The sequence below is a fragment of the Sparassis crispa genome, assembly GCF_003851025.1.
Source record: "Sparassis crispa DNA, contig_000007F, whole genome shotgun sequence".
NCBI classification, from domain to species: domain Eukaryota; kingdom Fungi; phylum Basidiomycota; class Agaricomycetes; order Polyporales; family Sparassidaceae; genus Sparassis; species Sparassis crispa.
Window position 1 is genome coordinate 243,527 of NW_020939754.1, and position 12,602 is coordinate 256,128.

The 12,602-nt window shown below is 51.0% G+C and overlaps 3 protein-coding genes across 3 annotated transcripts; 1 reads left to right on the forward strand and 2 right to left on the reverse strand.

The window, feature by feature from the left end:
* Positions 1-36: 36 nt before the first annotated feature.
* On the reverse strand, positions 37-2,304 carry SCP_0800770 (hypothetical protein; the record flags this gene model as incomplete). Its single annotated transcript, XM_027760672.1, has 1 exon — positions 37-2,304. The coding sequence occupies one exon, from the start codon at positions 2,302-2,304 to the stop codon at positions 37-39; it is 2,268 nt and encodes a 755-aa protein (XP_027616473.1).
* A 1,297-nt stretch (positions 2,305-3,601) lies between these two features.
* On the reverse strand, positions 3,602-6,537 carry SCP_0800780 (hypothetical protein; the record flags this gene model as incomplete). The annotated part of the gene is made up of 10 exons (XM_027760673.1): positions 3,602-4,006; positions 4,053-4,211; positions 4,268-4,447; positions 4,503-4,874; positions 4,923-4,988; positions 5,040-5,117; positions 5,173-5,286; positions 5,332-5,851; positions 5,993-6,224; positions 6,288-6,537. 10 exons carry the CDS (start codon positions 6,535-6,537, stop codon positions 3,602-3,604), a joined length of 2,376 nt encoding a protein of 791 aa, XP_027616474.1.
* A 339-nt stretch (positions 6,538-6,876) lies between these two features.
* SCP_0800790 (hypothetical protein) lies at positions 6,877-10,818 on the forward strand (the record flags this gene model as incomplete). Its single annotated transcript, XM_027760674.1, has 12 exons — positions 6,877-6,979; positions 7,032-7,289; positions 7,350-7,502; positions 7,561-8,078; positions 8,138-8,339; positions 8,397-8,625; positions 8,674-8,806; positions 9,091-9,266; positions 9,323-9,419; positions 9,473-9,932; positions 9,986-10,108; positions 10,166-10,818. 12 exons carry the CDS (start codon positions 6,877-6,879, stop codon positions 10,816-10,818), a joined length of 3,105 nt encoding a protein of 1,034 aa, XP_027616475.1.
* Positions 10,819-12,602: the final 1,784 nt, after the last annotated feature.

Here is a 12,602-nt window from a genome sequence, read left to right on the forward strand (position 1 = left end):
CTCTGTGACGGAACGCGGGTCGAATCCCAAGGAATCCTATGTAGCGGCACCCACGGAGTATGCGAGAACTTCGCATTCTTCGTCGTTGTCGATTGTGATATCGGTGAGTGCTCCTTCTGCTTGTCCTGACGCGATGTCGCGCAACTTTGCGCTCGGCTCGCGCTTGCGCTTGCCGGTGACAATATCGGGGTCGACTGGCTCACGGATTTCACCCGGTTCGAGCGATGGGGGCTTCTCAGGCTCAGGAACAGGACGAGAATGTTTAGGAGGAGGCGGAACAGCGTCGGGAATTTCAGAGGTAGGTCCTATATTGACATCGTGCTCCCCCTCGACGCGAGGAGACCCTGCACTAAAAACTATGTTGCATTCCACAGAAATCTTCTTCTCCTTCGGCCAGTAAATACGGTGGCCATTTGATGTGTGATCGAGACCAATCCAGCGGGCTTCCTTTCCGCGGGCGTCGAATTTCGAGTTCGTGTCGACTTTGACATACACGACTGATCCCCATTCATGTAGGTTCGAGACATCAGGTGCATGTCCGAAGCGCACCTCAAAAGGCGATTTTCCCTGCAGTGCGTGGCGAGCCGTGCGATTGTAGACATAGACGACATAGGCAAGTGCTTCGCCCCACAGCCATTTCGGGAGACCAGATCCGACAAGCACGGCACGCACACCATTAAACGCGGTCAAATGTGTGCGCTCCGCGACTCCGTTATGCTCAGGTGTGTTGTGGACAGTTAATTTTCGAATTGTACCAGCGCGCTCAAGGTGCACATCCATGTCGGCAGATAGAAACTCGCCACCACGATCCGATTGCAAGATTTTTACATGCATGCCATGCTGCGTCTGCAGGCGAGCCTCATAGACAACATATTTGCCAAAAGCCTCAGACTTGACACGCATCAACGGCATCGCCAGCCAGCGGGTCGCATCGTCCACAATTGTCAGGCAATACTTGCAATGGTCAATGGTGAACACTGTAGCAGGTCCCCAGATATCCATGTGAAAGTGCTCTCTGAATTTCTCCGCCAATGGAGATCGGCGTACTGCAGCAATGGGTGCACGGCGGGCCTTTGCAGCCAGGCACGTTCGACACTCAGTTTCGTCGGAATGATGTGGATTGAGCGCTATGCCCGCAAGACGATTCTCACGGAGCATGGCTTTGATGTAGCCATAGTTGATGTGACCGAGTCGCTTGTGGATCTCGAAGAGTGAGAGTTGGACAGGGGATGCAAGGGAGGCAGAATCGTAGAAAATACGATACAGGTTGTTTACGCGGGGAATCCTCGCAATGATGTCATTCATCTTGTTGAAGACAGTCAATAAGCCATCATGGCCCATCCAAGTAAATCCAGCCTCGTCGAGAATACCCAGAGAGATCAGCGTAGCATGCATAGCAGGAGCATACAAGACACCCTTGAGACGGATGTGCCGACCGCCATTTTCAACCGGGAGATGCATAAGCATTTCACCCATACCATTCGAGTAGAAAATCTCGGAGTTCGCAGTGCGAATCTGGTGTGGTGCAGTGGTCTGAAAGTTGGAAAGCCGATCGAGATGTGGTGTCATATGGTGCGAAGCACCAGAGTCAAAAATATCAATTCGACGTCCGGACTCAGCGATGCCTGCAAAATGGTCATGTGTGTCCGAAATATGGACCTCGTCTTGAGCTGCTAACTCAGAGCAGTCAATGACAATCTCCTCGAAAGGAGCAGGAAACACCGCAGAAGCACTCCAAGCCTCCTCAATGTGCGCAGATGAAGCGGACTGCGCGGCCGCAGCCGGCGCTGAAGAATCCTTCGCGCCGTCCTTTGATTTCAAGTCGGCCTTCACCTTCGAATCTGCAGAGCCAGAGCTGCTCGCGGCGGCCTCTGCCTTTCCTTTCATGCGCTGATAGTATTGCTTCTTCGACGGACAGTCGGGTGCACGGTGGCCTTTGCTGCTGCACTTGAAGCAGATCAGATCGTCATCTGATTTCGGAGCACTCCCCTTGCCCGAATTTCCTCCGTGTCCGCGGTGGCCATGGTGGCCGCGGGCTTGGCCTCCGCCGCGACCGCCAGCAAAAGCAGCACTGGCTGTCGCAGTCTTTTCTCCGGATTTCAACACGGCGCGGGAATCGGCCTCAGCTCGGAGAGCTGAAATGATCTCCGTTGACGCAACAACTCGATGAGCAGCATTCGGTGCGAGAGTTGAGTTGTATATGTTGACAGCCGTGGTGATTGCAGTGACAGTGGGAGCGAAAGAGCGGGGAATGGACGTGGTAATTGCATTGATGTACGTGCGATCCTCAATCTTCACATTCATCTCCGAGAGCTTTTCCTTCAGTTCAGCAAGCTGATCCAGATGCTGACGGACCTTGCAGTTATCAGTGCACTTGAGCGAGAAAAGTTTCGCCTCCGTCCAAGCCTCAGAAGCAGCTGTAGAAGTCCCGAACTCGATCTTCAAGCCCGCCCATCAGGAAAACCCAACTTTATCTTATTGATCTTAGATTGTCACTTTTTTGGTCTTATTGTCCTTATATAAGGTCATAAGTCTCTAAGGACCATAATGCATATTCCCTGAATGTCAAACTTACATCTGTCCTTATATTTCTTTTAGTGCCCTTAATGACCAATCTCCATGTTCTTAATTCATTTGTAGTGATCTTAGACATTTCTTATGTTTACACTTAGAAATTGTATTTCATCATTTGTAGTGATCTTATGTCTCTTGATCTTTCTTATAGTCAACTCAGATATCTTATCTATCAGAAAAACCCTCCTTTTTCTCAAGAGGGAATTAACTGACTTAAATGGACTTGTGGTCCTTATTTAAGGATATAAGGGCAAAAAGGGCCTAAGCCATATTATATGAGTATCTGAAAGTGGACTTACTGCTACTTATTTGAATTCTTATAGTCTTAAATAAGTGTTGCATCAGGAAAACCCAACTTTCTCTTATAGACTTATTTAGACTTTTGGGTCTGACAACCCTTATTTAAGGCCATAAGTGTTCAAATAAGTCGAATTTCAGACACTCAGGGAATATGCCTTAGGCCCTTTTTGTCCTTATGTCCTTAAATAAGGACCATAAGTCCATTTAAGTTATTTAAGTGCCCCTTTAAGGAAAAGTGTGGTTTTCCTGATGCCTTGTCAGACTGAGAAGTCTGAATAAGTCCCTAAGAAAATGTTCGGTTTTCCTGATCAATCTTACAGACCTCTCAGATTATACAGAGAATAAGAACATAACACCATTCTCAGAGACATAAGGCCATTTTCCAAACAGAGCTTTGTACTAGCTTATTTCTCTGAGAGTAGCTCTTTTATCCTGCCTTGAAATCTGTTAAGCTTGCAAGTCAATCAGATATGTAAGGAAGAAAGTCCATTCAGAGTATAAGATGCCATAAGCTATGCAGGGACATAAGATGCATAATTTCGTAAGGTGCATAATGTCATAAGGTGCATAATGTCATAAGGTGCAGAAGGTCATTAGTCCAAAAATATCCACAGATGCATAATGTCATTAGTCCAAAAGACGCACAGATGCAAAGCAAATGCAGAAACGAGAAAAGCGACTGGAAGCGACTGGTAAACCCGCGCGATGCCATTCAAGACTCATTAGCCTAGTCAGAGGTCTCCCCATCCTCCGAGTTACTGGTCTTCTCAGTGTTTCTGACCTTCTCATCCTCCGAGTCATCATTCTCATCGCTCTCACCATTGTCAACAAGATAGTCACCGTCATCATCTGACGAGACAACAATTACCTCACGCCGCTGCCCACGCGTCATCCATAAAACCTCTGCTCCTTCCTTGGCCACCTTGGCCAAGCTCGAAGCTAAGAGATTCTGTGTGGAGACGGCGAAAAATTTGGTCTCATGACCCCAGCCAGAATTCGTGAATCCAGTTGGCTTCGCAGCATCAACGTCCGCAGCAGAGTTCATGTCTTCACACATGCGCTTCGCAGGTACCGGTCGTCCCTTCTTGTAGACGATGGCAAGAAACTTGTACAGCGTAAGGCTGCGTTTAACCTGTGAACACATGAGCAATAATAACAACAGACTGTTAAGTGCTTACTGCGGCGCCCGTCAGGCCCAGTGCACCAATAGCTTTGTTCACGGTCAGCGCGGATCCCTCGGAGTACAATCCTTCAACATCAATGGCACCCTCAATTGCTGCGAGATGGATGGCAAACGTCCGCAACATGAATGGAGACCGGAACAGGCCCGTGAAATTCTGATATGGTGTAATCAGCATAAGCTATTCTCCGACCGAGAGGTATTAGTACTTACACTTCGGTTCTCGCCTTTGGCTGACAGGAATGCAAAGCGGGACAACTTGAGTAACGCCTTCGCAAAAGACGGACGTTTGGCGAAATCCAGATACTTCGGGGTTGTGCTGAAGAATGCTTCGACTACGCTGATGGCAGTGGAGCCGAAGGTGGAGCGCCATTCGTACAGTCGCTGAATGCACTGTAATGTTTTCAGACGTTTTCTGGCCCGAACAACTTTATGGAAAAGGACTTACCAGACTACGGGTGATGACGTGGATTGCATCCGTGTATTCCACACCCAATTTCCCGTAGACCTTGTCCCAGATGAGCTCGAGCACCCTTCTGAATTCCTCTTCATCAATGGTCCACGGATTTTTGAGAGTGCCGACATATCGTACGACCGTCGGCAGGAACCGACGTCGCCAGCGATCGTTCTTCAGTGCGACGGGAGGGAGGTCCGCATTCTTCACTATAGCCTTGCGCTTTCCCGGCTCATCGCCATCAGGCTCATCATCATCGGCCCCAAAATGCCCTGTCTTGACCTCCATCTCGTCATCATCAGGCTCCGCGTTCGGCCCATCATCGTGCAGCTCCACCTTGACCTCATCCTCTGAATCCTCGTCCAACTAATCCACTTGGTGAGCGCGTAGCATCACCAACAATTTGCTAATTACCTTTGCCATCCGTTTGCGCTTCTTGGCTTGTTCTCTTACTCCTTTGTCTGCAATTGCCACGTTCATCTGTAGGTCCGCATTCGTCAACAGGATCAATACGAGCCGGTGATCACTCACACTGCTCGTCGATCGAATGCTCTTGGGCGCCGGGGTTGCGTCGACTGAGATATCAGGATTGTTTGCATCGGCATCTACCTTCCGTACGTGCAAATTATCAGTGATGGTACGGCATTCATTCACCAATACCTACCTCCGCCGTCAAGGGGGCTAACCGTGGCCTTGGTTTGGGGCGGGAAGACCCGGACGCGCCGGCAACGATACCAGTACGATCGTCAGGATTGACCTCCATGATGTCAATGGCGCCCTTGAGACGGTGAGCAAACATCTTGATTACAAAAAAAATACGCACTGAATTCATCGCCCGAAAGTGTGCAGGCTTGACAGGACTGGAGAGGGCGTGAAGTCGCTCAACGTCCTCATCGTCACTCACTATAGACTTTTCGGCCACAACAATATTGTTCTGCGGAAGATCAGCGTCTACTTTGGCGTCCGTAACCTTACGAGAAGCATCCTTCCTTGAGGAAATGACCTTGGTCGGGGGAGCTGATTCGTTCGAACTAGTACTCTTGCTCGAGAGAGCGCTCTTGCTCGAGTGGGCGCTCTTGCTCGAGGGGGCGCTCTTGCTCGAGGTAACACTCCTGCTCGAGGTAACACTCTTGCTCGAGTGGGTGCTCTTGCTCGAGGGAGCAGTCGAGGGAGCACTCTTGCTCGAGGGAGCACTCTTGGTCTTCTTCGAAATGGCAGCTGAGGCTGCGGTCATGGTAGAAGGGCGAATGCCGGCCCCATCGTCCCCGGGCCGCTTGCTCCAGCCACTTGGAACCTTTGCATACCAGTCGAGCATTTCTCCAAACTCTTCTTCACTGGAGGAGCTGCAGGCCAAGGTAAAGTAGAACAGCGTTGTTTCCGAGAGGACAAGGATGACCATCATAGATAGGAAGAGAGGCGTGATGATGGCGAAAAGCAGTGAGATCCTATCCATATGCGGACATCGATATCGATAAGGAACCTACCTGCGCGCCTTCGCCTTCGCTTTCGCTTTCACCTTGCCCTTGCCCTTGCCCTTACCTTTCTTCTTTCCGGTTGTCTTTATCTGCTCAGTGTCGCTTGAAGAGAGCTCCAGGACGCTGTTGGCGGCGGCGACCTCCTGGCGGGCCTGCTGTATTTTTCCCCTGGTGCTGGTCGCCTTCTTCTTCTTAGGCGGCTGTTCGGCTTCCGACGAGTCGATGGTTGAGAGCGGTGCGCCTGCAGGGCCCCGCGTGCTTCGAAGTCAGCTCCATCAGCCGCAATGATGACCGTAGTACATACGCTTGCGAGTCGCTTTTGATTCGGGCAGCGCCCTCACCCTGTTATCTTCAGTGTCCTTGTCGGTGGCTGCCATCTTGTCCTCAAGCATCGCAATGCGCGCGACAGAGTTTGCAGCCGACTCTGCCTTGTCCAGTTTCACCTTCGCTTTGGCTAGTTTTTCCGCTTGAACTTCTTTGCTGGACCTGCGCTTACTGAGCTCAGCGCGGCCTGGGTGCTTGTCGGCATTCCCAGCTCGAGTGGCAACAGGCATGGTAGACAGCGAGATGTAGTAGAGTCCGTTGGCAAGAGTTGGACACGTCACAGGTTTGATTCGGCTAGGAAAGGCGGGACGGTCACGAGCGCTTACGACTTAGAAGAATTTGGACGCGAAGTTCTGCCCCATACTAGTACCTCGTCTTCATCCCTCCGCTGCGGCCCATTTAAAGTGATTTGTCTGTATTTTTTTTTTCAAAAAATCGTGACAGTCTAACCAGACTCTATGTCTCGCAGGCGTTCAAGTCCCCGACCTATATATTTTTCAATGTCTTCCCCGCGAGCCTCGAAAGCTTCCAGCAAGTATCGTTTCGGCTGTCGTGCGCCAGGCTGTACAATGAAGTTCAAGGCAAAGAACGGACATAGCAAGCATGCCCGCACCTACCACCCGAAAGATCCTCTCGCTCGGATTCCGATATCTTTGCCATTACAACAGTATAGTGCGCACTCAGGCTCTATATTTTATTTGTTCGTGTACTGACACCAATAAAGCCAGCCGAGACCATCAAGGTGAAGGATCGAATGAACGCAGTGGCGCGGACCTTGAAGACAGACGCGACGGCAGTGTAGGCCCAGATGCACAAGCTCCTCATGTTCAAGAGAGGGCAGGCTCGGGCGCCGATGCAGATGCCATCGGAGATGCGCCCGACCACTACGATTTCGAGCATGCAGACAATTTTGGGTTTCGCGACGTCCATATGGACTTTGAGGGCGTAGATGAGTTGGGGAGGGATCTGTACGAAGATTACGGTTTGTTTACCATGCTCGTTCGCACAGATGACATGCCATGCTGAGCACAAGTATTTTTAGAAGGATCACCTAACCCGCATCATGCACACGGTGGGGATAGCGATGGCGACCACTCCATGGGTGACAAGCGAGATACTCCATCGCGTACTAGCATGTCCCCTGATGCCGAAGATCCGACACGACCAATCATTCAAAACCACCCCCACATTTATGGTATGTATCAGTACTGTGTCCGTTGGACAAACACTGATATGTAAGTTGTGTTTTGCAGGACGACCATGCGATGAGTTTGGCAACTACCTCCCAAGAGATGTGCCTCCTCCTCCTCCACAGGCACCAGCTCACGATGATTGGTATCCGTATCGCAATCGGACTGAATTCGAGACCGCCGAGCTTCTCTTTGCCCGCGACGAAATGTCTGCTGGAAACATCGATGCCCTCTGTCGATTATGGGCCTCATCTCTCGTCAAGGACGGCGATGAAGCTCCGTTTGCAGATGCAAAAGACCTATATCAACGTATTGACAACACTTTACTCGGCGAGGTGAAATGGCAAAGTTTCAACATGACGCACAATGGCCTGAAGCTGGACAACAATGCCCCAGCATGGATGAATGCAGATTATGATGTCTGGTATCGAGATCCCCGTCTTGTTGCCCAGAACATGCTTTCGAATCCAGATTTTGATGGTGAAATCGATTACAGTGTCATGTGCCAGTTCGAACGTGAAGCCCCGCATCAACACCACCTACAAGACTTCATGTCTGGCGACTGGGTATGGAAGCAAGCAGTACGAGAAATACTTCGTGGTCGCATTCCGAGTCGCGTACTGACTTAGAATTGTTTCAGGACTTAATCACGCAAGACCCAGACACACACGGCTCCATGTTCGTTCCCATCATCCTCGGCAGCAACAAGACCACCGTCTCCGTAGCCACCGGTCAAAATGAATATTATCCACTTTATATGTCGATCGGTAATGTGCGCAATAATGTGCGACAGGCGCATCGCAATGCCGTCGCCCTTATAGGCTTTCTGGCAATTCCAAAGAGTGAGTACTGTAGTGCATTTCTGGAATATCAGAGAACTTATGATTTCCCCGCGATAGCTGACAGGAAGTATGCGGACGACATTCAGTTCCGCAAGTTCCGCCGCCAGATGTTTCATTCATCACTTTCGAAGATCTTGCAACCACTCAAGCCCGGTATGACAACACCAGAAGTGACCCATTGTGCAGACGGTCATTTCAGGCATGTCATCTACGGCCTCGGTCCGTACATTGCTGATTATCCGGAGCAGGCACTCCTTGCCTGCATCGTGCAAGGGTGGTGTCCGAAGTACGTCTTACCTTCTCGCTTTTGTACATTTCGCTGACCATTTTGTAGATGCACTGCACACAGCTCTAATCTCGACGGTTCCGAGGGCGGAAGATGCAGTCGAGCACACACTGAGGTATTAGTTGAAGAACTGGGCCTGGACGTTCTATGGCGCGATTACGGACTGGTGGGAGACATAGTGGTGAGTCATCCGTTTCTTCTTTTTGTAGCTTCCTTTTCGTTGCATGCTGTACGTATGTTACTTGGAACACGTGTTGATGCATCATGGGGCTGCTAAGCAAGCTGAGGACATGCGAACACTACATGTCCTTGGAGAGACACATAACATACTCTCGCACGTGCCATACGCTGCCCACGCGACAACCATCGTGCGCCATTTGTTCGTACTTCTCTTGTCAGCTCATGCCTTCCCGCTGCTCTCCGAAGATGCCTGTCTATTCGTATGCTGACTTGACTACTTCACAGCCTTTCACTAATGACTTTCCACGCGCGGACATTCACGAACTTCTATCTCCCGACCTCCTACACCAGCTTATCAAAGGAACGTTCAAAGATCACCTCGTCGATTGGGTAGAGCAATACATAAACAGCAAGTACAGTCCCGCTACTGCCAAATCCATTTTGGCGGACATTGATCGTTGGTAATCTGTCCACTTCACCACTGTCTAGTACATGTATTGATACTTCGTATGCTCAGTATTTCCGTCGTTCCTCCATTCTCCCATCTGCGACGGTTTCCTGAAGGCCGGGGCTTCAAGCAATGGACAGGAGACGACTCGAAAGCATTGATGAAGGTTTGTTTTACCACCTTGTATGCATGTTCGGCACTGAGATACATCTAAACCAGGTGTATCTGCCCGCCATTTCACACTATGTGCCTCGCAAAATGGTTCATGCGTTACGGTTGTTCCTCGACTTTTGTTACCTTGCTAGGCGCGATGTTCACACCGAGAAGACACTGGCCGATTTGGATCACGCTCTCAAGCGCTTTCATCGTGATAGAGAAATCTTTGCTACTTGTGGAGTTCGGATCAGTGGGTTCTCCCTTCCCCGGCAACACTCACTTGTCCACTATCGGGCTCACATATGGGCGTTCGGTGCCCCGAATGGGCTATGTTCTTCCATTACTGAGTCGAGGCATATCACTGCTGTCAAGAAGCCTTGGCGACGTTCTAGTCATTACAAGGCGCTCGGGCAGATGCTGCTGATGAACCAGCGCCTTGATAAGCTAGCTGCTGCACGCGTCGATTTCACCAGTCGCGGGATGTTGGCTGAATCAGCTCTCGTTGCCGCGATGAACATCCATAGTACGTCCTTCTGTTAAACAATGTCTGGTATGCTCACTTCATACAGTGTACAGTTCGCGGCCTTGAAAACGACATGCCAAACCCGGATGCCGATGCAGGTCCCACCGCCCAAAGAGAGGATGACATCGTTCCGGGTCCGCGATCGAAGGAGTACGTTAAGTTAGCAGTGACCCTCCGTAAGTGCTTCCGAACCATTTCTTCACATGTTTGAATTTCTGATGCATCCCACACAGAGCGGCAACACTCACGGTCCATCTATGCCCTCGCCGACGAGATCGACCAACCTCACTTGCCTACGGCTCTGCGCCATTTTCTATATGGTCAATTACATCCTAACCGAGACATTTCTGGCACCATTCCGATTGACGCATGTCCAGAGGTCCTTCACCAGGACAAGGTCTACGTCGTGTACTCGGCGGCCGCCACATATTATGCCCCCAGTGATCCCAGCGGTATTGGCGGTATGCGGCGCGAGTACATTCGGGCTACTCCCTCCTGGCGAGGCGTTGGGCCGTGTTTCGATTGCGTATTCATCAAAAGCCCGTCTGCTGATCCTGGAGTCAATAGTTTTGATATTGCGCATGTCCAACTTTTCTTCAACTTCCGCTTTCGCTACATACAGTATCCGTGCGCGCTCATTCGTCGGTACGAACTGGTCGATGAGCAGCCAGATCGAGACACCGGCATGTGGATCGTCAGGCCACGGACGGATGATGGCAGCATCTCAGTAATTCATACCGACTCTATCCTACGCGCGGCGCACTTGATCCCGGTTTTCAATGGCCCTATACCTGAGGGGCTAACAGAATATCATTCTCTGGATGTTTTTGAGCAGTTTTATATGAACAAATATGTCGACCATCATGCTTTTCACACACTGTTTTGATTCCTCATTTGGACCTGCAGACTCGTGCCTACCTCCGTTCGGACGCCTTCAGAGCGTCCTCGCCCTAACTTTCTCCGAGTCAGCCCACCCTTGCCCACATGTCGTGTATCGGTTAGGTGAAGATTCAAGCTCACCGCGGACCGCTGGCTAGGTCAAGTGAATGCCCCGGAAATCGCCCTATCAACAAAGTGTTGTGCCTTCCATTTTATAGATGCATATTTGCCCGTACGAGCACTCCTCGTCCACAGGGTTATGTCTGCTTATACTCATCTATACATCCCTGCCCTCCCGCGCTCATGTTTCCTCCTGTACGCTCTCCTGTCCACAGACTCACGCTCCTGTCGGATCCCCGTCTGTGTGCACTCACGCACGTACTCCCGTGTGCCCCGACGACAGGACAAGCTGAGACTCTGGTTCGCTATCTCAGCATAAGAAGTCTTCCCCGTCTCGCACCCCGCAACGTGCTTTCCCCTCCCCTAATCAAGGAGAGGATGCCGTGGCCGCTACTCATACTTCACGATGAGAATGACAGCACTCTGATCGCGGTGGTGCTGATCGCGCCATCTGGCACCTCGCCGCTCACCGCAGGATCAAGTACGTCGACTGTTACAAAGCTCCTCTCTGAGGAACGCGTGGACGACTTCCGCCTCTACCTTTACCGATCACGTGACAATGACATCACAGAGCCTAGACTGACCATGTGACAATGACGTCACCGACCACATGACCATGATGTCATCATGGTCATCGCCCTTATCTACCCGGCACAGATCTACCAGATCATCTGACGATATGCACCTTGTGCTCAAGGCATGTTTACCTCATGTGCGAGATCCAGACTTGGACGCACTTCCTATCACACACATGACAAAGGCATGTGCGCCTCACCTCCGCCTTACCTTTACGATACAGATACCGAACCTCATGGGCATGGCCCTAGACCCTGATACATGCGCAAGACGTACGACGACCTCGCTGCTGCCTTGTCTTTGCAGCACGACCTTATCTCCATATGGACTGATTGTCTCTCACGCAGAGTCATGACTGACTCAGCATTCTCACGACCGTGGGACAGGTATACGAACCCTGTGCCCTTGTATTGATACCGATGGACCAATCGTAGTTCTAGTATTACAGGTAGACAGACGCCTGTACTTGTATATAAGACCAACAGGACAAGCTGGAGTCCCCATCTTGTCCTGGTTACACATCAACCAGTTTTACCATCTACATCTGTGCGACAGATCGACCTTGGTCCGCAGACAGCGGCCAAGCGTTCATAAGACTCCTCCACTGGGCCGACCTCTGGTCATCGCTATGACTGGAGGTCGGACCCCTCACGATTGACTTGAGCCATTGCGAAGGCCTAGTCACTAGACGACGAACCGGATGTACGGTGGCACGACTGGCCCCCGTGACATCGACCACTACTGCACCACCTGGTGCAAGCACAGCGACTCCGGTTTCTGGCACGCATGACATCACGTGCTGGGTGGATGTCAAGGGCAACTCAGACGTGCCGACAGGCATTCTGCTTCGTAAGTGCATGGAGGATGTCAGGCCATCACCAAGAGCCCGTACCTCATCATCCTGGAGAACCCCGCTACCATTGTCCATGTTTCTGCACCCTCTGGCACTGACTCCTCGACTCCTCCGGCTACTGCTATGGAAAAAATACCGAAGCATCAGTTTACGCGCTCGCAGAAATGCAATGGGCCTTCTTGACGCACCAAAGTCGCAAGCAGACGACGAAGATGGTGCAGGAGTCTTCGGCTCGATCCTTA